The 22,379-nt window shown below is 30.8% G+C and overlaps 1 protein-coding gene and 1 long non-coding RNA gene across 3 annotated transcripts; both read left to right on the top strand.

The window, feature by feature from the left end:
* The first annotated feature begins 2,292 nt into the window (after positions 1–2,292).
* On the top strand, positions 2,293–3,309 carry LOC146943515 (uncharacterized). Its single transcript, XR_015025590.1, has 2 exons — positions 2,293–2,431; positions 3,041–3,309. It is a non-coding gene; the product is annotated as an uncharacterized LOC146943515 (long non-coding RNA).
* A 7,777-nt stretch (positions 3,310–11,086) lies between these two features.
* On the top strand, positions 11,087–21,042 carry LOC146943514 (phosphatidylserine decarboxylase proenzyme 2-like). Of its 2 annotated transcripts, none has more exons than XM_085741789.1 (19): positions 11,087–11,406; positions 11,991–12,050; positions 12,948–13,016; positions 13,153–13,245; positions 13,330–13,380; positions 13,752–13,835; positions 14,220–14,311; positions 14,477–14,632; positions 14,817–14,901; positions 15,273–15,384; positions 15,768–15,868; positions 16,590–16,637; positions 17,345–17,491; positions 19,029–19,124; positions 19,208–19,282; positions 19,401–19,493; positions 20,109–20,195; positions 20,291–20,341; positions 20,703–21,042. In XM_085741789.1, exons 1-19 carry the CDS (start codon positions 11,098–11,100, stop codon positions 20,808–20,810), a joined length of 1,917 nt encoding a protein of 638 aa, XP_085597915.1. In that variant the 5' UTR covers positions 11,087–11,097; the 3' UTR covers positions 20,811–21,042. The 2 variants fall into 2 exon arrangements, with proteins under 2 accessions (XP_085597915.1, XP_085597914.1); XM_085741788.1 differs by having other exon boundaries at positions 14,474–14,632.
* The last annotated feature ends 1,337 nt before the right edge of the window (positions 21,043–22,379 follow it).

Genomic DNA, 22,379 nt, shown 5'->3' with positions numbered 1-22,379 from the left:
AAACATACCATTTGGTTTCTAGTAACCCTAGACATAAGAATAATTAAGATGATTCTCGTTTCTTTATTTTACATATTTCATTATTTAATCTTCCACCATAGTTTCAAACTATCGTGGTAATCATCGTTATCTTTGATTTTATAGAGAATCATATTAAAATGTTCTTAAAAGTTAAAACCTTAAATATACACACACACACAAATACATCAAGGAATTGAGGTCTAAGTATACAAATAAAATAATAGGGGAAATGCTAACGAGTGCCTTCAGGACACTCTTCAAGGACCTTTAATATTAAGTTTTTCTAAAAATTCATGTATTCAACACATTAAAATTTGTAACATGTGACCTTTTGAAGGAATAATTTCTAAATTTAAGATATTTAAAGAGCGTCCCAGGAACACTCCATCTTTGGATGTGCTCACATGTAGCCATATTATTAAGTTGTTAGACCATCCACAATGCAGCACCCCATTTGGGTGCTTAAATGGGTCTCGACTGTACACATCATTCGTTTTATAATCAATACTCCCTCCGTTTCAAAATGAGTGTCGCTTTAGACAAAAAAATTTGTTTCAAAATGAATGTCACTTTCAGTTTCCAATGCAATAATAACTTTTTATTTTCAATTGTACCCTCCAATTAATCCTCTGTACACTACTTCCAAAGTATTACTTTTAAAACTAACTAATAGTTAATAAGGATAATTTGGTAAAATAACTATTCTCTTTCTTTTAATCATTGCATTTCTTAATATGTGTGTAGGCACCTAAAACGACACTCATTTTGAAACGGAGGGAGTATGTAATAAGCACCCAATCTCTCCAACCCAGAACCTCAAAATAATTATTAATTGGGTCCCAGCAATAACTCTATATCATTACATTTTAACAATAATTTTTATACTCATTCATAATTATATAATTTTAATAAAATATTGAAATAATTTTATTATAAATTATTTAAAAAAAACAAACAAATTCAAAGAAGGAAAAAATAAAGTAATTAAAGAAGATTTTTTTTTTAAGGAGTAATTGAATACAAGAAATGTCAACTAAAATTTCGAATGGGCTATGCTACAAGCAAATTCAAATTCAACTATTTTTTTTAGGGAATCAAATTCAACTACTCCCTCCATTCCTTTTCTTTTGATGTTTTAGGTGATTGCACAAATATTAAGGAATCATTAAATTATAGGAATAATTGTATGGTTTATACTAAAATACCCTTACTTACTCCTTGATTTTTTTTCTCAAAATTCTAATCTCCTTAATTATTGAAACTCACCACACAAATTGCATTTATTATTTAAACTTCCAATTTTCAAAGTGTGTTTTTCAACAAGGGTAAAATTGGATAAAAAGTATTAAAAATTCTAAAACATCAAAAGTTTTGGAATAAAGTTTAAGTTCTAAAACATCAAAAGAAAAGGAATGGAGGGAGTATTATTTACAACTATTATATAATTATTTTTTAATATCAAAATAATACAATAATTAAATATATAAAAAAATAGAATTAATTGTACATGTGGGGCTCATGAGTAATAGGAGATAAATGGTGCTTATACAAGCACCCACCTTCATAAGCACCATATTCATTGGTGTCACAAAGGAGGTGCTTATTTACAATGGTGCTTAATAGGGGAAGGACTCCCCATTGTAGATGGTCTTATTATCGAGTAAATAGGCACACTGTAAATTGAACAATATGAGGTGTACACAGGGGCGAAAGCTCTTGTGAGGATGGGGTAGCTTTGGCTACTATAAAAAAAATTATTTCTTGAATGATTTGAGTAGATTTTATTTTAAGCTAAGTCAATAATTGATTTTTAGCCACCTCAAATAAATCTATTTACCAAAACTAAAGAAAAACAAAAGGTTAGAAAATGATCCTTGATCAATAAATTTATTTGTCTTTTTTTAACACTTTCAATCACTTCAATAGCTATAAAGAAATATAACTGTATAGAGGTTAAAAATGTATTCAACTCTCAAGTTTATTATATAAATCTCTATATAATACAAAAGGATACATCTATGAGCCATAGTACACTTGGCATCATATTTTTCATCTAGCATTTAATGTTATTCATCTAGCATTTTTCATCTCTCTCATCAAAGAATATTCGTTCTTATTTTTATGTGATTAAAACATAAATGTTGACTAAAAAATGGATGATTTAATGGCGTGTAAATGCTATTAACTTTCATTACATTTTTTTAATTTGTTTCATAGTCAAACCTGAAAAAATGAACATATTTTTTTATCCTTCTTCTTTTCCATACGTTTCTTCCAAGCTTTAACACCATTTTTTTTCCTCTTCCGGTTGTTAGGTAGCATATTTTAAATCACGATCATATTTTCAATCACGAAGATATGATATAGTAAAAATCAATTAGATGAAAATCATAGTCTCAAGTGTAACAAGGTAAGTGGATTCAAATATTTTATTTTCTTAGATTATTGACGATGTCGACATGTTAGTGCTGGTTTGATGCCTGTATTTGTGTAATGTTCATAGATGTGTGCTAATCGTTCTTCCATTAGTATTTGTGTACAAAAAGTTCAAACATACTTTTAACCACTATTTAATAGATATTTGTTTATAATTTCAACATTACTTCTCGGTTCTCACCATGCTTTGAATTTTTCCTTATAAATATTACTTCAACCATCACCATTCCTCACATCATTTTAACATTCAGTTATAGAATTTAAAATTATTTCAAAATCATGTTTGTTCATTTATAGTTTGTATCCATTTTTTATTAAAAAAAATTGTATTATTTTTCTTCATAGTGCCCATAAATAGTGTTTCATCCTTATTCTCTAAATATTACATATTTGTTTTTGGTTCTTGACTACTTTGGGTTTGCAATTTATTTAAATCTATTATTTTATATTTTAATCCTCTTTCTATCTCTCTATATTTTTATAGTTTTTTACCTAATTTTTTGTTCAACTTTTCTTCTTTAGCTCTTCGACCAATTGTTCTTTGGTTTTAACGGGATTTTATTGATTTGCTCTATTTTTTCAGTTATGTGGATACAATTAAAGATGAAGCGCAAGGATGCAATAATTGAAGTTTGACTACATGGATTTGTAGAGTTCCTCTCAACAAAAGAAAGAATTTGGAGAGAGTAGAATATTTTAATCAAGCTTTATATTTTAAGAGTTGTATATATTACAAATTTGATTAAAGTGTCTGATGTTATATGAATTTTAAGTAGTTTTATTTGCATTGAGATTGTAAAAATGCTAGCAGTAATATTGATATTGTTGCAAGTGTCTAACTAATCACACTAATGACGAGTTATGAGTGTTCGAATATAAACCGATTCAAAAGAAAATCATAAATTGGTACAAAAACTGAAAATCACAAAATTTAATATCGTTGCATATGTTTGAATGTCCTTTGTGAAAACCTTTCGCATTAGATCATACTTTGATTTGATTATTCGATTTTTTTTACCTCAAATTGATTGAAACCGCACGGCAAACCCTAGAATGACGAGCCACTATTTTTTTTCTTTTTCTTTTCTTATATGATATGATCCTTTGGTTTTCGTCTTCCTCTTATAATAGTAAATGAAGGGAGTATATTTTATGATGTTGAATAACCCAATGATTTGTGTTCTGTTAGTTCTCTCATTATTTGTAACATTGTTCCATGTTTCTTCAATGACTTTATGCATCTGTGTCAAAATAAAGTTATGGATATTTAGTGCAACAAAGGTTTAAAAAAAATATATTTGTGGATGTTTTTCAAATTAAGTATCGTCAAGCACACAACTGAGAGATGATATCTCTAGAAAAAAATTGTTAGCTTAACGTAAAATTTCGCACAAGCGTACACACCCTTGGTCAAAAAGAAATGCATTAAACTTTTGGAAATACCGACGCTAAATTAACGGTTTTTAAATTCATAGGGAATTAATCCTTGATAAAAATCATGGGATTGACTTTCTATTATGTTTGATATATCAATCTTTGCTCTTCTACTCATGTTTCTTTCATGATTTTTTTAAAGTTGCAATTTTGGGTTGTCTTTATCCAATAAGATGTCGAAACATGACCTAATTTCATTGTTGTTCTTTTTAGCAAAACTTGCAACAAAGTATCCCAACCAAAAAATTTAGAATAGAATCAATCAAAGTATGGACTTCATCTTTTTAGAAAATTTGGGAATTAAAGGTAATTTCCACTTTTTTATGTTATGTGGTTACTAATTTAAAATTGAACAAAAAATAAATAAAATTTATGGCGAACCTCCAATTATAAGTGGAAATTAATGACAAGCTGATCGTCGTGAAAATTTCTTTTTTCTAAAGAATCGTTGTGGGAATTTCTATTATAATTATAAATGATTATTACATACTTTTATTTACTAGAATTTCCATTTTTGGTGTATTATCTTTTTAAGAAATGATTATTATATATTTTTATTTGTATGAAATTCTATTTTTGGTATTTTTATCATGGATTATTTTATTAAGGAAATCATCTAAAAAAATTAATCGATTTTTATAATCATCATGTGCATTAAATCAAAATTAAAGAAGATGTTTTATCAAAATAAAAATGAATGACAATTAGATATTTAAATGTTTGAATTTTTAATAAGAAAAATGATATATAATTAGAGACTACAATAAGTACTCCAACCCTTATTATACCAATTCATCCATTTTTTAAATAAAAAATTATATAACCGTTTTTTTATCCTTCATCAAATCAAACCATGCCCATAAGATTATTTTAACATTATTAACCACCTCCCTTTATTTTGGTGAAGCCAAATTGATCATAGAATGAATAATTGATCTGATCAAATGATGAGTCTTTTTATTCTTAGAGACAATCAAATTGAATCACAATTCCATAAATTACCGCATTACTTTTAACATTATTAAATTCATTTTCAGTAAATTTTAAGTATTTTTTAAGGAAAATTTTAAGTATTTTAAAACAGGTTTTTTTAAAAAAATCCAATTACAATAAAAACAACATATATATTTCATGAAAGCCTAAAATATACCCCAATAAAATCAAACTAATTAATATAATAAATATTTTGAAAAATAAAAAACTTAAAGGCTAATAATTTTAAGTCTATAACGAAAATTATATTAAATTTATTTTTATTGTGTCTGATAATTGATTGTGTGACTGGATGTTAGTGTAAAACAAACATTGATAGTGTATATCATTTAATCTCATAATTTCCAAAAAAAAAACATTTCATTCACTAATAAAAAATAAACAAATAAATAATAATTAAAAAGAAGAAAATTCTCACGTGCTTGACATAAGAACGTCTTTTAATAGTATAATAATAATGATCATAAATATCTTTTAACACAAAAAACTTCATAATGATCAATGGACCATAGTGATTCTTGGGTATGACATTTAATTCCATTATTAAAAAAATTAAAAGTCATAGTGAATTTTTTGTTGGTAAAATTTTTTTATGGTGAATGAATGTTAATTTTGTATAAGGTAGAAAAAATCTTAGAGATAAAAGAGCACTCACTAAGTTATTTAGTATTTACATTTGCATACCTCCAAAGATACTAGAAGGGCTCAAAACCCGTAACCTTTAAATTTAAAGTATGTCTTTACACTGCTAGACTAAACCCTCTTTGATGGTCGGTATAGGATAGAGATATGATAGAATATGAAATTCGATAGAGACATGATATGATATAGACATGATAACAAAAATCTTATCATGTGTTTGATTCGTACATGATAACAAAATATCATTATAATTATATAAAAAAAATTAATCTCACAATTAATTAAATATTGTAAAACTGACATGTATATAATTATAGTAACGAATATATATATTTTCAAACATTACTATCATTATAAGAATGTATTTTGTCAAGTTAAAATAACACATCTGCATTTCAACCAAAGACCAAATATGTAGGAATTTGAAATGACAAAGGTTGAATAAAAAATCGGCTTAATTGCAGTTTTAACTCCCTAACTTTCACAACGTTACGATTTTGGCCCCCTAAAAAGAAAAAAACTACAAAACGGCTCTCTAAGTTTTGCATCTGTGGCAGTTTTAGCCCCCAATGCCAACTTTGACTCGGTCTACGCTGACGTGGCACCCTAAGTGAGGTGCCCCGTGTTATTTTTTTTTAATTTTTTTTTGTCTTGGGGGGTAAAAACTGCTACAGATGCAGAACTTAGGGGGCTGTTTTGTAGTTTTTTTTTATTAGGGGGCCAAAATTGCAATTTTATAAAAGTTAGGGGGTTAAACTGCAATTAAGCCTAAAAAATATTGTGAAAGCGAATAAAATCAAAAAACTAAATTTTAAGATATTTTTTTTTAAAAAAATGATATCCAAATACTTTCAAAATAGTTAATCATAATGTTGATACTCCAAGGAGGAGTCTATACTGGATTTAATCATTAAATTAGTATAAGAGCAACCACACAATTAAGGTTGATAACACATCTTTACTTAGAATGTATAATAAGCATGTATTTTGTTAACTTCACATAACACATCTATGTTTTGCTATTGTCAGATCTCATCAAAGACCATAAGTGAAGGAAATGGAAATAATGAAGGTTGGATTAAAAAAATAGAATTAAAGCAAATGATATAAAAAAAAAACTAAATTTTAAAATAAAAGAATCAAGAAAATGACCAAAAAAAAAGATCATTATAATGTTGGGACTTATGTATCGGCCTAAACAGGATAGGATAATCACATTATGCTAAGAGCAACCACAAAAGTGAGATTGACATCACATCCAAATTCTCAAGGTATTAAGTATATGGGGTCATCTTACTTATATGTTCATCACCTTATGCTCTTCAATCTAATGTGCAACTTTAACTTAGATATGACATATTAATATCTATCATTTAAGCAACTTGGGTAAGTCTGGTGGTATTGACTTGGGACCCAATGCTAAATTGGCTGGGCTAATTTAGCTTATTTAAAAAATAATAATTATCCCTTAAGTTTGAGACTCTCTGCATATGATCTGGTAGCACAACTAAATAAGACTAGAGAAGGTGTAACATGGTAAAAAAAGTGGGTTGGTGGTGATTTAATGAAGGAAGATTTTTGTTCCTTTCCTGAAAATGGAGAAAAGAAGAGAAAAAATAAACTAGAAAAATTGAGAAGACATAAAAGAAATTTGAAATGAAAGAAATAATAAGAAAAAAGGGGTTTATGCGTTGTCAGTGAATATAGAGAATAAAGTAGTTGTTGGACGTGTTTGTTGAAGGAGTTGTATATTTTTTGACAAATTTTTTAACAAAAAATTAAAATAAAAAAATCACATTATTTTAAAAACTCTAACAAGCGTGTATTTTGTCAACTCAGCAGAACAGTATCCAGTTTTTCTTTGTCAAATCTCACCAAAGACCAAAAGTGAAGGATTTTAAAATAATAGAAGTGGAATAAAAAATATAACCTGAAAGCGAATGACTTCCAATAAATAAAATTTGAGATAAAAAAAATCAAACAAATGACATCCAAAAACTAACAAAAATGTTTATCATAATGTTGGGATAATATTGAGATTCCTGGTAAGCCTACCTACACTGATATGAATATTTATATTAGGCCAATATCAACCATACAAGTGAGATTGATACCGTATTTTAACACAAAACCATAAGGCATTAGGTACATGGAGCATCTCACTTATATGTTGTTGAAAATTTACTCTTTCATCCAATGTAGAATGTACAGTCACACTTGACATATTAGCATATCTTAATCAAGTGTGCGACCATCCGTGCATGTAATTAGTAATTATGTGACAGTCAATTAATGTCAAACAGAGACACAACATGTTCAAAAACGTGGGCTGGAAGTGGTTTCTTGAAGGAGTTGAAGGTTTTTGGGTAAAAAATTAGCATTTTAAAATGAGTTTAGTAAACATGTATTTTGTCAAATCACAGTCGTTATAAAGATTCTTCTATTTTCAAATCATTCAAAAGACCAGGCGTGAATGAGTTTGAAATGATAGAGGTTGAATAAAAATAGCATGAAAGCGAATGACATCTAAATACTAATTTTTTAGATAAAATAATTAATAAATGACATTCAAACACCAGCAAAGTAATTCATCTTAATGTTAGAATGATAGATGGAGCCTAAATTAGGTTGGATCACTGTATTAGGCTAAGAGCAACCACACAGGTGATATTGACACCGCATGTTCACTCAAATTGTCTAATAAGTATGTATTTTGTCGACTCAACATAATGCTTCTACAATTGTTTATACAGTCACCCACCGAAGACCAAAATGAAAGAATTTAAAATAATTAAAGTTAGACAAAGACATTGCATTAAGGTGAATGACATCAAAAAACTTAAATTTAATATAATAAAATTAAGCAAATGACATCCCAAAACAAAAAAAATATCATTATAGTGTTTGGATTTCAGATAAATCCTACAATGGATTGGATTGTCACATTTGAATATGAGAAACCTCATATGTAAGATGAAAACCACATCTCCATCCGAAACCTAAAGACATTAGGTATATTGGCCATCTCACATATATGTTGTTCAATATCAAAAGTAGAAGTTTCACTCACACATGACACATTAACATCTCTCTCAACATCTACTCTTACATAAAATGTGAAACTTTAACTCGAATTTGACACATTAACATCTCTCCATTAAGTGTCAGACTCTATGTGCCCGTGATCGATCACCGAAATAAGTGAGAATGATACCACTCCCCCAAAATAAGTGAGAATGATACCACTCCTACTCCACCAAAATGTTGAAATAGGATATAATACAACTGTTGTGCATTTTGAGCGAGCCAACACTGATGTGGATCCACACGTTTTAAAAAATAGAAATCAGATAAGTGAGAATAATACATCTTCATCTGAAAGGCTTAAGTATGATTTTTTTTTTTTTTACTTATTTGTTGTTCAACCTGAACTCTTTTATCTAATGTTAGACTTTAACTGACATTTTCTTCATCTTAATATTATCTCCATTAAGTATGACGATATTCTAGCCCGTGCTTGGCACGGGTGTCCATACTAGTATTTAAATAAAATCTTTATATTTGGCCCCTGGTAACATTTACTCTAGCTTCGTTGTTGGGCGTACATCAATGATTGTTGTAAACATATTATTAGGCTTTACGGCTATGATTTTGCATACTTTGATGGTATTTGATAGCTAGTTGACTTGTGTAAGAATGGTAAGGAACAATAAATCTGTGTGTTGTGTTCTTTTGTTTGTATGGTTAGGGAAGCATGGAGTGATTTGTGATGCAAGTATTCGCATGCTTTTGAAGCAGCACAAAAAAGAGATAAAGCTTGATATTCCTTACTTATGGAATTTTTAGGTTACTTCTCATTCTCATTCTCATTCTCATTCTATATACTTGTGAATTCATTGGGTATAATAATAATAATAATTTGCATGAATTACATTTTATTTAAAATGATGTCAAATAAATAAAATATCTTCTTTTGCATGTGAGACCAACTGGTGCATATTTTATTACTTCTTTTAAATGTGTGTCCTGTTAGTTGCTCAGGAGAGATAAAGTCCTTATATAATTATGTGTTGCTTAATAGAGACTCATTTTTTCTTCCTCCAGTGGGTGATCCTTAACGGGGAGTGGTTCTTGTTAAGTAAGGACCCCCATTGGAGATGCTCTAAGTATACAAATAAAAATAACAAGGAAAATGCCAACGAATGCGTCTTGGACACTCTTTAAGGACCTTTAATATTAAGTTTTTATGAAAATTCATGTATTCAACGCATTGAAATTTATAACATTTAACTTTTTAAAAGATTTTTTTAAATTTTTTTTAAGATTCTTAAAGAACGCCTCAAAGCCACTCCATTTTTGGGTGTGCTCACATTTAGTCATATTATTATTAAGTAGACTAACCATGTTTTTTTTTGAAGGATAGACTAACCATGTTATTAAGTTATTATTGAGGTAAATGGACACACTCAACATTGAACAATACGACCCTTAAAAAAAAAAAACATTGAACAATACGAGGTGTACACAAGGGCGGGACCTCTTTTGAAGGCTGCCCCAAAAAAATTATTTATGAATGATTTGAGTACTTTTTATTTTAAGCTACCTCAATAAGTTTTGGTAAATAGATTTGTTTGAGCCTCTTATCGGTTATCGTTGAAAATGATTTGTATCTAAAACTTATGAAAAACAAGAAGTATAGAGGTTAAAAATGTATTCAACTCTTCCCTCAAAAAAAAAAAAAAAATGTATTCAACTCTCAAGTTTATTATATAAATATTTAAATAAAATCATTATATTTGGCCCCCTCATAACATTTACTCTAGCTTCGTCGTTGGGTGTACATCGATGATTATTGTAAACATATTATTAGGCTTTACGGCTATGATTTTGTCTACTTTGATGGTATTAGATAGCTAGTTGTCTTGTGTGAGAATGGTAAGGAACAATAAATCTGTGTTGTGTTCTTTAGTTTGTATGGTTAGGGATAGGGAAGCATGGAGTGATTTGTGATGCAAGTATTCGCATGCATTTCAAGCAGATAAAGCATGATATTCCTTACTTGTGGAATTTTTAGGTTCCTTCTCATTCTCATTGGCTATAAACATGCAATTGAAATTATGTACCGAGTCAAAAAGAGAAAATGAATAGTAGTAGTGTGTTTGGACATGTGGACCAAAAATAAATAGAAATAAAATGTGTACTAGTTGGTTGTTTGCGAAAACAAAATGGAAGTGTTTGTTTGTTTGTTGAAGACTATTGGTTCTTTCCTAATACACTACTGCTACTAGTCTACAAATATAGTATTGAATTTGTATAGCCGATGGCGGATAAAAATAATAATAATAATAATTATAATTAATTGACTCCCTCAAAAAAAAAAAAAAAATTGATAATTAATAATACAAACACTTGTTGTTGTTCTCCTCCGGCGGCAAAGTAAAGTAAAGTAAAGTAAAGAACAAGACATTGTACATAGTGGGAATTGATTTAGCTTTTGCTTAGGTGGAACGCACTTTTTTAGGAGGGAGGGAGGCTTTTAATCAATTGAATTGAACATTACAATCAGAAGAAATGGGTCACGAACACTCCAAACTGTCTTCGTCATCTTCATCGTCAGAGTCAGGAGGAGAAGGGAAAAAAGGATCGCGTCGTGCTCGCTTAAAAAACCGTCTTCACTTTCATCGCCACCGTAAAACTCCTTCTTCTTCTAGCAGTACTAACAAACTCATCTCCGCCGAAACCTTCACCGGAATCGCTCTCTTCGCCCTCCTCCGCGCGGAGATGCAATTCAAGGACAAATGGATTGCGTGTCTTTCTCTCGGCGAACAGACTTTCCGTACCAAGTCTTCTGATCAGACAGATAAACCTGTTTGGAATTCCGTCAGTACTGTACTCTTTTCCTTTCTTTTTTAATGTAAATTGATTGATAGGTAGTACATCATATATGGTCCCAATAACCCGTGCTTCATTATTTACTGTTAGTTACATACATTTATGTTATGTTAGCTTAGCTTTGTAACTTAATTCAGAGTTCGAACCCCTTCCACGGGACGGGGTTGTAAAATGACCATTAGTGTAATTTATTTAAATTATTAATAAAATACATTCATTCATTCTTTGGTTTGCTTCTTCAAAATGTTTTTGTAGTTTTCAAATCTCTCCACTCAATTTCTTCTTTACTTCCATTAACAATTGTTAATCAAGTTCAACAAAATTGTATTCTATAACATCCACCTATCAGATACCTCTCTGTAACAAAATATAAGCAAAATTACACATTTGTTAGGATGATTAACTAGTTATTTACATTTACTCTTGTTATTCTATCTATTATTATTTACAATAATAAAGAACATATTAATATATTATCTTACATTTACTCTTTCTCTATCATTTTCTTTTCTGTCATTTATGAACAGATGATTTACTGAATAAAACAATATTTCTTTTGTGTTCTTCTGCAGGAAAAGAAACTTCTGTTGGAACAGAACGGGCCACATATTGCAAGAGTTTCTGTCTATGAGGTGTGTTATAATAATTAACAACATTACCTTTTCATTGGTTATGCATTACCTTGTATTATGGAGTACAAGTAAAATGATTTTTGTTTAAGTAGAAGCAAAATGGATTACATGGAAGGAGTGGAAGTTCGGTAGGAGGTACATAAATACTAACATGTAGGTGAAAACCAGTGAACATGCCTTAGCATAAGTCTCATGTTTAACTTTAACCCATCCTAGAAAATGACGACGAAATAGAAGGTGGTGTTAGTCATAGGATCCAAGTAGGATAGTTGAAACCGATAAATGTTTCAGGTGTAATTTGTGATTAAAAGGTTATGTTCAAGTTTGAAGGAAAGTTTTACCCCTTAATTGTAAGACATGCTATGTTGTGTGTATGGAACAAAATGCAGGGCAGTAAAATGTCAACAGGAAAATAAGATTATTGTTGCTGAGGTGAGAATGCTGTGCTGGATGCGGTGTCATACATGACAAGATAGAATTAGGGAAAAAGAATGGGTAGCTCCTTTGTAGAAACGGTGGTAGAATGTTACTCAGGTGGTTTGGACATATGCGGAGAAGTGCATAGAAGCACCATTAATAAGGGTATATCAGATGGAGGATAGGTTGTTAGTTAGACATAGAGAAGATCAAGAGAAAACAATAAATAAAACGAATGAGAAAGATATTTAGTCAGATGTTCTATCTTCAGATATGAATTATGACAGTTGATTTATAGGGTTGTTTGGTAAATATAACTGACTACACCTAATGAAAAAAGCTTTAGTCGTTGATTATTGTTTTACGTGAAAGAAAAAAAAACTGCATATAGTATACAAACTAAAATTGTTGAACTGTTATAACTTTGGGTCCCTTGCCCTCAAACATTGTGTCTAAGTTTGATTTTTCTCTCTCATGTAGACCAACAAACTGTCCAGCAATACTCTTGTTGGATACTGTGAGATTGATCTGCTTGAATTTCTGTCCCAGGTAAAGAAACTTTGCTTTTTTTTTTTTTCTTAAGAAATCGCAGATGTTAGACTTGTTAAAATATCAGCTTCTTCTTTGTCCTTTCAGCATTATTCATTTTACACACTTTCATTTTGAATGATATATGATGGTGCAGGATTCTGATTCTGACATTGAAACGTTCAACCTTTTAGATCCATCAGTCCCTGGAAAAGTGGTTGGCAACATCTCCATTTCATGCTCTGTAGAGGTATATGGTATACTAATACAATACAATTCTGTTTTTGTTAGGGTGTGGTAAATTTTTCTAACAATTATAAGTGAAAATGAACAGGATCCAATTGAAACAGAAAAAGGCTTTGTTAGACGCATTTTATCCATCATGGTAAGTTTGATCTTACTCTACTTTCTGATAACCCATGCTTTTCGTGAGATTTAAACCAAAGACTTATGAGCGAAGCACAAGAAATGAGGATATATATAGTAACTGCCTCTACATTAGGGTTTGTGTTAAACCAAAATTGCACCATGGATTATTGCTGAGGCTGTTCTGATACTGACTCATTTGCAACATGTTACACAAATTGCTACCACTAGTAGATATTAATAGGTGATAATGTCAGTTTATTCATGCTGTCTCCTTTTCTCTATTGGAGGGTCTTCAAACTTGAAAGGATGTTTGTATAAGTTGAATACATAGAAGAACATTTCTAATCTTTTATCTTATTCAGTGACATCCAATAATGCTTTATGCAGGACGACAATGGAGATGGGATGCTTTCATTTTCTGAATTTTCTGATCTGATTGATGCTTTTGGTAACCAATTAGCAACCAGAAAGGTTCAAACTATTTTACGCATTACACAGTGCTGTAGTTTTTGTTTTGGCTTACTTTCTTGCTATATTATCACTAGTTTGCTTCTATACCTGGGTATGGATTTGGACTTCGATTCAGATTTTTTGTATCTTCTAGTTGAAGATATTATGGCTTATATAAACTAATAAAATCTGAATGTTAAAATTTAGAATCTCAAATTTGGACAATGGAAATTAGCTTTTCTGGTCATATCAAAGTCCAAATCTTCACTACAGAAGGTCTGAGGCTTAAGGTTCAAATAATGTATCGTCGCTTTGTAAATCCTAAAATGAATTTACAATATAATATCTAGTTTTGTATAATACGAATTATACCGTTTCAGTAATATACAATTCTTTTTTTAATAGAAAGAGGAGCTGTTCAAAGCAGCTGACAAGAATGGAGATGGTGTTGTGAGCATGGATGAACTGGCTTCCCTTCTTGCTTTACAACAAGAAAAGTAATGATGCATCTAGAATACAAATGACTAAAAGCTTTGGTTTTGTATGCCTGTCGTCTTTTGCTAGCAGTAGAGATATATTTACTGCTTATTATAAATTTTCCTGGTGATGTTTGTTTACATTTCTTTGATTCTTATGTGATTAGCTACCTTCTTGTGTAGCAGGGAACCACTGTTGAATTGCTGCCCTGTTTGTGGTGAGGTTCTTCAGATTTCTGACCAGTTGAACAGCATGATCCACTTAACTCTTTGTTTTGACGAAGGGACTGGAAACCAGGTGATGACTGGAGGATTCTTGACAGATAAGCAGGCTTCATATGGGTACATTATTTGCATGTTGCTACTAATTTAAGCCTCAAGAGACAGGAGAACATGATTTTTATTTTTTACCTAATGGATTATTTAACAGTATTGTATTGACATGTATATGGACTGCAGCTATATATTTATGGTCTGTATATCACGAGATAATTGAAGTAACTTGTTTATTTTTCGGTATATGTAGCTGGCTCTTCAAAATGAGTGAATGGGCCCATTTCTCATCCTATGATGTTGGTATTCGATCTGGATCAAGTTCTTCCCATATTCTGGTATGCCATATTTCTTTCCATACCAATTTCTACTTTCTTTTATTTAAAAATCTGAAGACAGATCATACATGGTTGTATGTTTCAAGTTTTATCAGGATGATCCGAACCAGAATCACATTCATCATATTTAGACGAAGGCTACCAAGAACATATATAAACATTTGCTGTGCTTGTGCATACCTTTTTTATAGCCTCGTGAATTTGAATTGTATTGGTTCAACAACTTCATCAAAGTAGAGAACTAGATATCCTTAAGATAATTTGAAGAAATTAGAAACACAATACTAAATACTGACATTTTTTATTCCATATTTGTTCCTTCTCACCCTTTCGATGTGTTATTGATTTACTTAATCTTATTTTGGCTTTAGGTATATGATCGGAAGTCTAAAAGGCTTGTCGAAGAACAAATTGACAAAAAGATTGTTTTGTCAATGAGAGCTATTTATCAGTCAAAAATTGGTCTTGGTCTAATGGACATAGGTATGTGGGTTGTTTATTTATTTATTTCTTTTAATAGTTGAAAGAAATTGTAGGCTAAATGTATATATGATAGGATTGATGATGTGTTGTCAGTAAAACTGTTGCTATAAAAAAAAATCTTGTTAAAATATGCTTTGCAGATATTAGATCTCGCTGACATTTCTTAACCCAATTTGGTGATTTTTTAGTACATTAATACTAATAAAGAAAAATATCAGTTTTAAAAATGATTTTTCATATTTTATCCTTCTGATACTTGGATCGCTCTTCACATGATACATGAGATTTGACGTCAATATGAGATTCAAATTGAACTCGAATAAACCTTTTCATTGGTGTTGAGTTAGTCATTTGCTTTACTTTGGCAAACCTCTTGGATGCAGGGGTGAAGGAGCTCCTGCAAAGCATTTCTGAAAAGCAGGGAGCAAAAATGGATTCACTTGAATCGGCTGCTGATATACCGAAATTCATTGAATCTTATAAGGTATGACAATGTTTCTTTTAGTTCTTTGTGGATAGCGTACTTCGATTTTGAAAAGTCGCAGAACAATGCAATTCTTGGTTATGTTATATAAGGTGCTCTTTATTTCAGTGTTGTGGTTTCTTTTGGAGTATTGCTTTTCATCTTGTGCATTTTAGCCATCTCATCTAATAATATATCTTTCTTTCTTTTTTAATAAAAAAATACACATTCTGTGTGTGCGTGCTTGATGGACATCCTGAGCAACTACTCTGTTTCACTTTCACAAATTAGCCATCTTTTCTTTTATGATTGTGTCTGTATTTTAAAACTGAAGATAATGCTTTCATTCAACAATCAGCATATTCAAGTTAACATAAGCAAGTATCACTGTCCCTGCCACAAGACAAACATTTATTACTGGCACACCGGAAGAACCACTTTTACCATAAGCATGATATCAAATGTTAGAGTACAAGCATCTAATTGTATTGCACCCCCCACAATTGACAGTACAATAGGAAATGAGTATGACAATCATATACGGTGCAAAAGATATGTGTGCATACAACTATTTAAAAATGGAACTAGTTGTGTGTGTGTGTGTGTGTTGAAGCATTTTGAGGCACAGTAGGATGTTATTTTTTTCTGCCATATTTATTTCCATTTTTCACCTAGTTCTTTATGTGCTGGACTTGTCTGCCTATAATTATATCCATCTTATAAAGTGAATATTGTCTTGTAGGGTCAAATCAGTTTGGCTGAGGTCAAGCATCCACTGGAACACTTTAAGGTGGGCAAAAACTGAAGATTAAATTTATGTGTAATTGATGCACAGTTGCTTCTGAGCACACTTTTTTATCCTATTTAGTTATTTAAAGATGGTTCACTGGTTCCACTTGATCATGCTTAAAAAATAAAATTTAAAATAATGGTGTATCATATGCATATATGGTCTTAAAAAAAAAATATGCATATGGTCTTGTGACTTAATTTAGTAAATATTAATTCATGTCAAATATTTTCAATAAATAATAACTTTTCTCCTGTGTTTTCATAAGCTAGACAATGCTTACTTATGTAACAACATATTTCATTTAGTCGCTGTCTGTGCTTGAAAAATATTCTGATACCTTCATCTTGGTTACATACATTCTTCTTATTAGCGACTTTCATTCTGGCTACAGTATTTTTTTTTAACAATTACAACATAGCATATTTTGTATGATCTACTTCAGTTGTTTTTTATTTCGCCTTTTAGCAATATTCGATGTGCTTTTGTGAGACCTTCAAATTCTCCTGCTTTTCGCACTGATCTATACGAAGAACTAAAATAATTTGTTTTTCATTAAGCTAGCTACATACATTTTGTTTGAACTTTGAACTAGAAGTTGGAACAAAAAGAAACAAGAACTGACCAATGATCATATTGAAAATCATTTAGACTAACAGTAGTAACTATCTTGCAATATGACCTGTTTTGAATAATGTTCTGGGCAGACATTCAATGAATTTTTCATTAGAGAGTTGAAACCTGGTTCAAGACCAATTGCTTCCGCTGAACATGACAACATTGCTGTATGTGGTGCTGATTGTCGTCTAATGGCATTTAAATCAGTTGATGAAAGTTCAAGATTTTGGATTAAGGTATTTCTTTTACATCTCTTGCATGTGGAAGGTTTCTTGTCTCAAGAATGCATTTTCTATTTAATATTTAGATAGATGTTTGTCGCTTGAGAATATGCACTTGACATATTTATCAATCAGAACTAGTAGTTGGCAAGTGTTTTCTGTTCAGTTTGAAGTTAAATAAATGGTGAATTCTAGGATGAGGGTCCAATTAGGTCCCTCACCGGTGGACCACGAAAAAAATACCAATAGATTAAATAGATGGTTCAGATTTATTCAAAAGCAAAAGTGGAAACATGTACAACTACTCACATTCAGTCCTATCCTAAAATGATTCTAGTGTTGTTACAATTCGTGTTCTGATTCTTTCTGATTCTTCCTCCATAATCAGTTACCACTCTTACACTCAAACCATCCAATCTGAAAATCAAGTTATGAACCCTAAAATTAACTAAGTAATTGATTGAGAGTTCGTATAACAGGAAATTTTGCATTAAGAAGGAATAAAAATACAATTAAAATTTGCGATGAATTCTTGTTGCTTTTTTGGCTTGTAATTCTTCAGCTCTGTATTATAGTTGGTTGATTAGAAGTTTGTTCAAGCAATTTTAAAGGAGTTAGATTGGTGCTTGTAGAGATTTTATTGATGGTGTCTTTTCATGGTTTCACCCTATATTATAATTCTTCTTTCTTGTTCAAAAAAAATAATAATTCTTCTTCCATGATACGGCTCTTCCCTCAAATCATATTACACTCAAACCATGAAATTGAGTCTAAGTTATGAATCCTAAAATTAAATAATTTTCTTCTTCAACAAACGGCAATAATCCCCTTTTCAGTCCAAATCAGAAGGTAATGTAGAAATAAAGATCGTCAAATTGAAAGCATTTGCAACCACCCCCCAACAATCAGTGAATGGTTTAATTTTATGAACTCTGAAGCATTTGTAATCACTCTAATGTCATAGTTTACTCTACTGGTTATGGACGGAGAATTATACAACAGGACATTGGGTGAAACCATTACAGGATAGGATTGAATGTGAATAGTTGTATATGTTCCTACATTTAATTTGAATAAATCTGAAACATGTATTTAATCCAACAGTGTTTTTTTCGTGGTCCACTGGTGAGGGACTTAATTGGACCCTCACCCTAGAATCCACCTAAATAAATACGATAAAATTATGATTTTTCTCATTCAACTTGACCCTGCATGACTCGCCTGTAAATTAGGACAGAGGTGTGGGGTAGGGATTGGTTTTTGCTTATATGAGATTGTAATCCAGTTTTTTTTTTTTTTTTGCTAACATGAAACAATTTGATTGCTTAAGCAGTATTTAATGATGAAAAGACCCAACTATTTGATGTTATGTGACTATTATATCCACCGCTTTTTCTTTATGATGTATTTTATCATCTTATTTATCTGCTACAAGGAAAATCATATTATCATAGATATTGGGGCATCTCTATTTCTCTTTATTGTTAAACATTTTTATTCACATGTTTATTCTAAATGAAATTCTTTTGGGATTGCTATTTGTTACTTTCAGGGTCGAAAGTTTTCAGTTCAAGGCCTTCTGGGGAAAGAAATGTGTTCCAGTGCTTTTGTTGATGGAACACTTGTGATTTTCCGTCTGGCACCACAGGTGTTTGTTGCTTTCTTTCATTGGGACTTTAATTTTGTGTTCATTTGATTGCAAATTTTTATTTGAATGTTTATTTATTGCAGGATTATCACCGTTTCCATTTGCCAGTATCGGGAACTATTGAGCAATTTGTTAATATCCCTGGAAGCTTGTTTACTGTATGTGAAATAATAACTCTTGGAAAATGTTATTTCATTTACATATAAGAGTCTATTATCTGTTATTGTGTGTTAATTATCATTTGCAACTTTTTTTGATGTGTTCTATTTCTCTTAGGTCAATCCCATTGCTGTAAATAGCAAGTACTGTAATGTCTTCACAGAGAATACGCGAGTTGTTTCAATAATTTCAACTGTAGATTTTGGAAAGGTTTGTGATTGCAATCAATTTGTGTGTGATGCATGAGTTTATAATGTTATTCTGCTGAAGTTGTTCTGTATGAATTTGGGGATAACACCTATAAAAACATCACTGGACCTTTCTGCAATTGCAAATCATATTATGGTTTTAAGAATGCTACCATTTGCTGATTTTATGAAGTTAATGTTTTCTTCTTCCAATTTGTTATGTCACCACCATTAACTAGATTGTGAAAGGGAAAGTTTGCTCACAGTTACAACTATTTTATTACACTGTATAAGTTTATAGATGGCTTTCTTTTATGCATTTTATACTAGGTGTACTCATATAGTGTAGTCCCATATTTTTGAACTTCTACCTGGTCTTGTTCTTATTTATTTATTTATTTATTTATTTATTTATTTATTTATTAATAGCATAAAATCTATCTCTGCATTTGTTAGAGGTCGAGATAATAACTCGTGCTTTTGCATCTCTTGCATTCTTGCTTTGATGGCTTGTACATTTGGGAAATGTTTTTATATAACACCCTATAAGTTCCCTGGCTCCACTACAATTTCATCTTATTACTGCAGACGAATATGTTACTTGTATCTTAGAGAGTTACCATTGATATGTGTTCAGGTGGCATTTGTTGCAATTGGAGCTACAATGGTTGGTAGCATTAATTTCACAAAGAAAAAGGGCGACTATGTGAAGAAGGGAGATGAGGTTCGGAATCCGGCCAGTTACAGTAAATTACTGTTTTTCCAATTTTCTTCATTGTCCTTGTTTCTAATTGGCACTTGTTTTGCTTTGATTGACAGTTTGGATATTTTGCTTTTGGTGGAAGCACTGTAATTTGTGTTTTTGAAAAGGTTGGTATTATAATCGGTTATGCTGCCCATCTTTTATTTTTTCGGTTGATTATTTCATGTTGTTTCATGTTTGAAATCTATTTAGTTGGTATGGTTCTGAAATCTATTTTGTACTTTATTTATAGGGCAATAAAAATCCATTTCAAATCTTTTTTTATTGGACAGAATGTCAAGTCATAAAACTAACATATTTTACTTTTTAAACGTGTAAGATTCTGTCTTCGAGTAAATAAGTTCAATTTATTGCCATTTTTGAAACTTAAACCTTGCAGAGCTTTTATAGATTTGACATTGGTATTTTCTCACGCTAGTCTTTGGAATACATGTAAGCAATGACATTCGTTTTTTGGGTGTTATGTAGGGTTCAATTGCAATTGATGAAGACCTTCTATCAAATAGCACCAGATCACTAGAAACTTTGGTTACTATGGGGATGAGATTGGGTGTTTCCACGAGAAAATTGTCTTGACAACTGATATAGGGTTGACTAACATAGAAATATGAATACTGTTTGATGTGTAGTTATATTTTCTTTTTAGCATTATAGTGTTGAATTTGTTGGCTATTAATGGCAGATGTACCACCCAATTTGTAAAACTTTCCTAATCTCATTCAGGGTATCACTCTAGCTGCCTCAGTTAGATTTGTGACATTTATCCTCAGTTTGATCTGTACTGAAAAATCAGGAGAAATTGTGATTATCACGAGTGTCTTCATCAATTACTATATTTTTAACAGCAAGGTAGGATAAAACCAACAAGAACGAACATACCTAAATCAAACATGAGATTTTTTTACTCAATTTGACTTTGGATGTACGCAGTAAAAAGAATATAAATTTTATGTTGAATTTTGGAATAGATTATGTTGTTCAGAAAACATTCTCGAGACACCTGTGATTTTTTGTGAAAAAAAATGGGGTGAAAAATAGTGTCATCAAACACTGCTCGCAGAGAATAACACTGCTCCCAGAGACTACATCCTAAGAATATACTCCATAGCACGAACGGATCAATTATAAAACAAACCTTGATCTCCATATATCATACCCAAACATTATTTTGTAAGACAATAGATCGGAGAAAATAGTCATTTATCAATTTTTTAAAAGGTTTGTTAAGCCCCTAAGAATATACTCCATAGCACGAACGGATCAATTATAAAACAAACCTTGATCTCCATATATCATACCCAAACATTATTTTGTAAGACAACTAGTAATAACACCCGTGCAACGCACGGGATATTCGTAATTACCATTTGAGAATGATAATTTTTTTTTTTTTTTTGGTTCAATAGCCTAGTGGCTAGATCACACACTTTTAAAGTGTGGAGAAGTGGGGAATCCGGGGTTCGAACCCCGGCCCCTGCAAACATTGTCCCTGGTAGCTACCAACTGAGCTACACTTACGGGACGAGAATGATAATCTATTATAATATCTATGTTTTTTTTTTAATTTCTAATATGGATGTACTTTTTTTTTAGACTTTAAACATAAGATTTACCGATACTAAGACTACATAAATATCTATAGCCCCCATGCTTACTTTTGACTTAATGATACCAAAACTATATAAAACTCTATAGCCTACCGTATCTTTTAGAAATAAAAAATTGTAGGCCTTCAGATAAGAAGACTAAATAAAACACTATAAAAGTGACACATTTTGGACAATTAACAAAACAACGGAGTAGGATATAAATCAAAAGAAATTTATAACATTATTCCATCAACATTCAATGCCTCTAATATTAGCAAAACTAATACATACATTAGACTTTCTGAAAACTATGGTGTTGGTTTAATTTTCTGAAATTCCTGGTAAAAGCAATTACATACTTTATGTGTGGTTATGTGGTTATACCAATACTAATATACTTCACAGACAATTCCTTCTTTTGGTCAAGATACTTCACATACAATTAGTTATGCTAATATGTGTATAAAAAGGGAAAATAAAAACTAAAATGCACATATATGAAAGTCTGGTTGATATTATTAATTGATTATTATACGTATAATTGTTTATACTATTT

This window comes from Medicago sativa, chromosome 2 (assembly GCF_051527215.1).
Source record: "Medicago sativa cultivar Bolivia chromosome 2, Bolivia_mono, whole genome shotgun sequence".
Lineage (NCBI taxonomy): Eukaryota > Viridiplantae > Streptophyta > Magnoliopsida > Fabales > Fabaceae > Medicago > Medicago sativa.
This window is presented reverse-complemented; position numbering and strand designations above follow the sequence as displayed.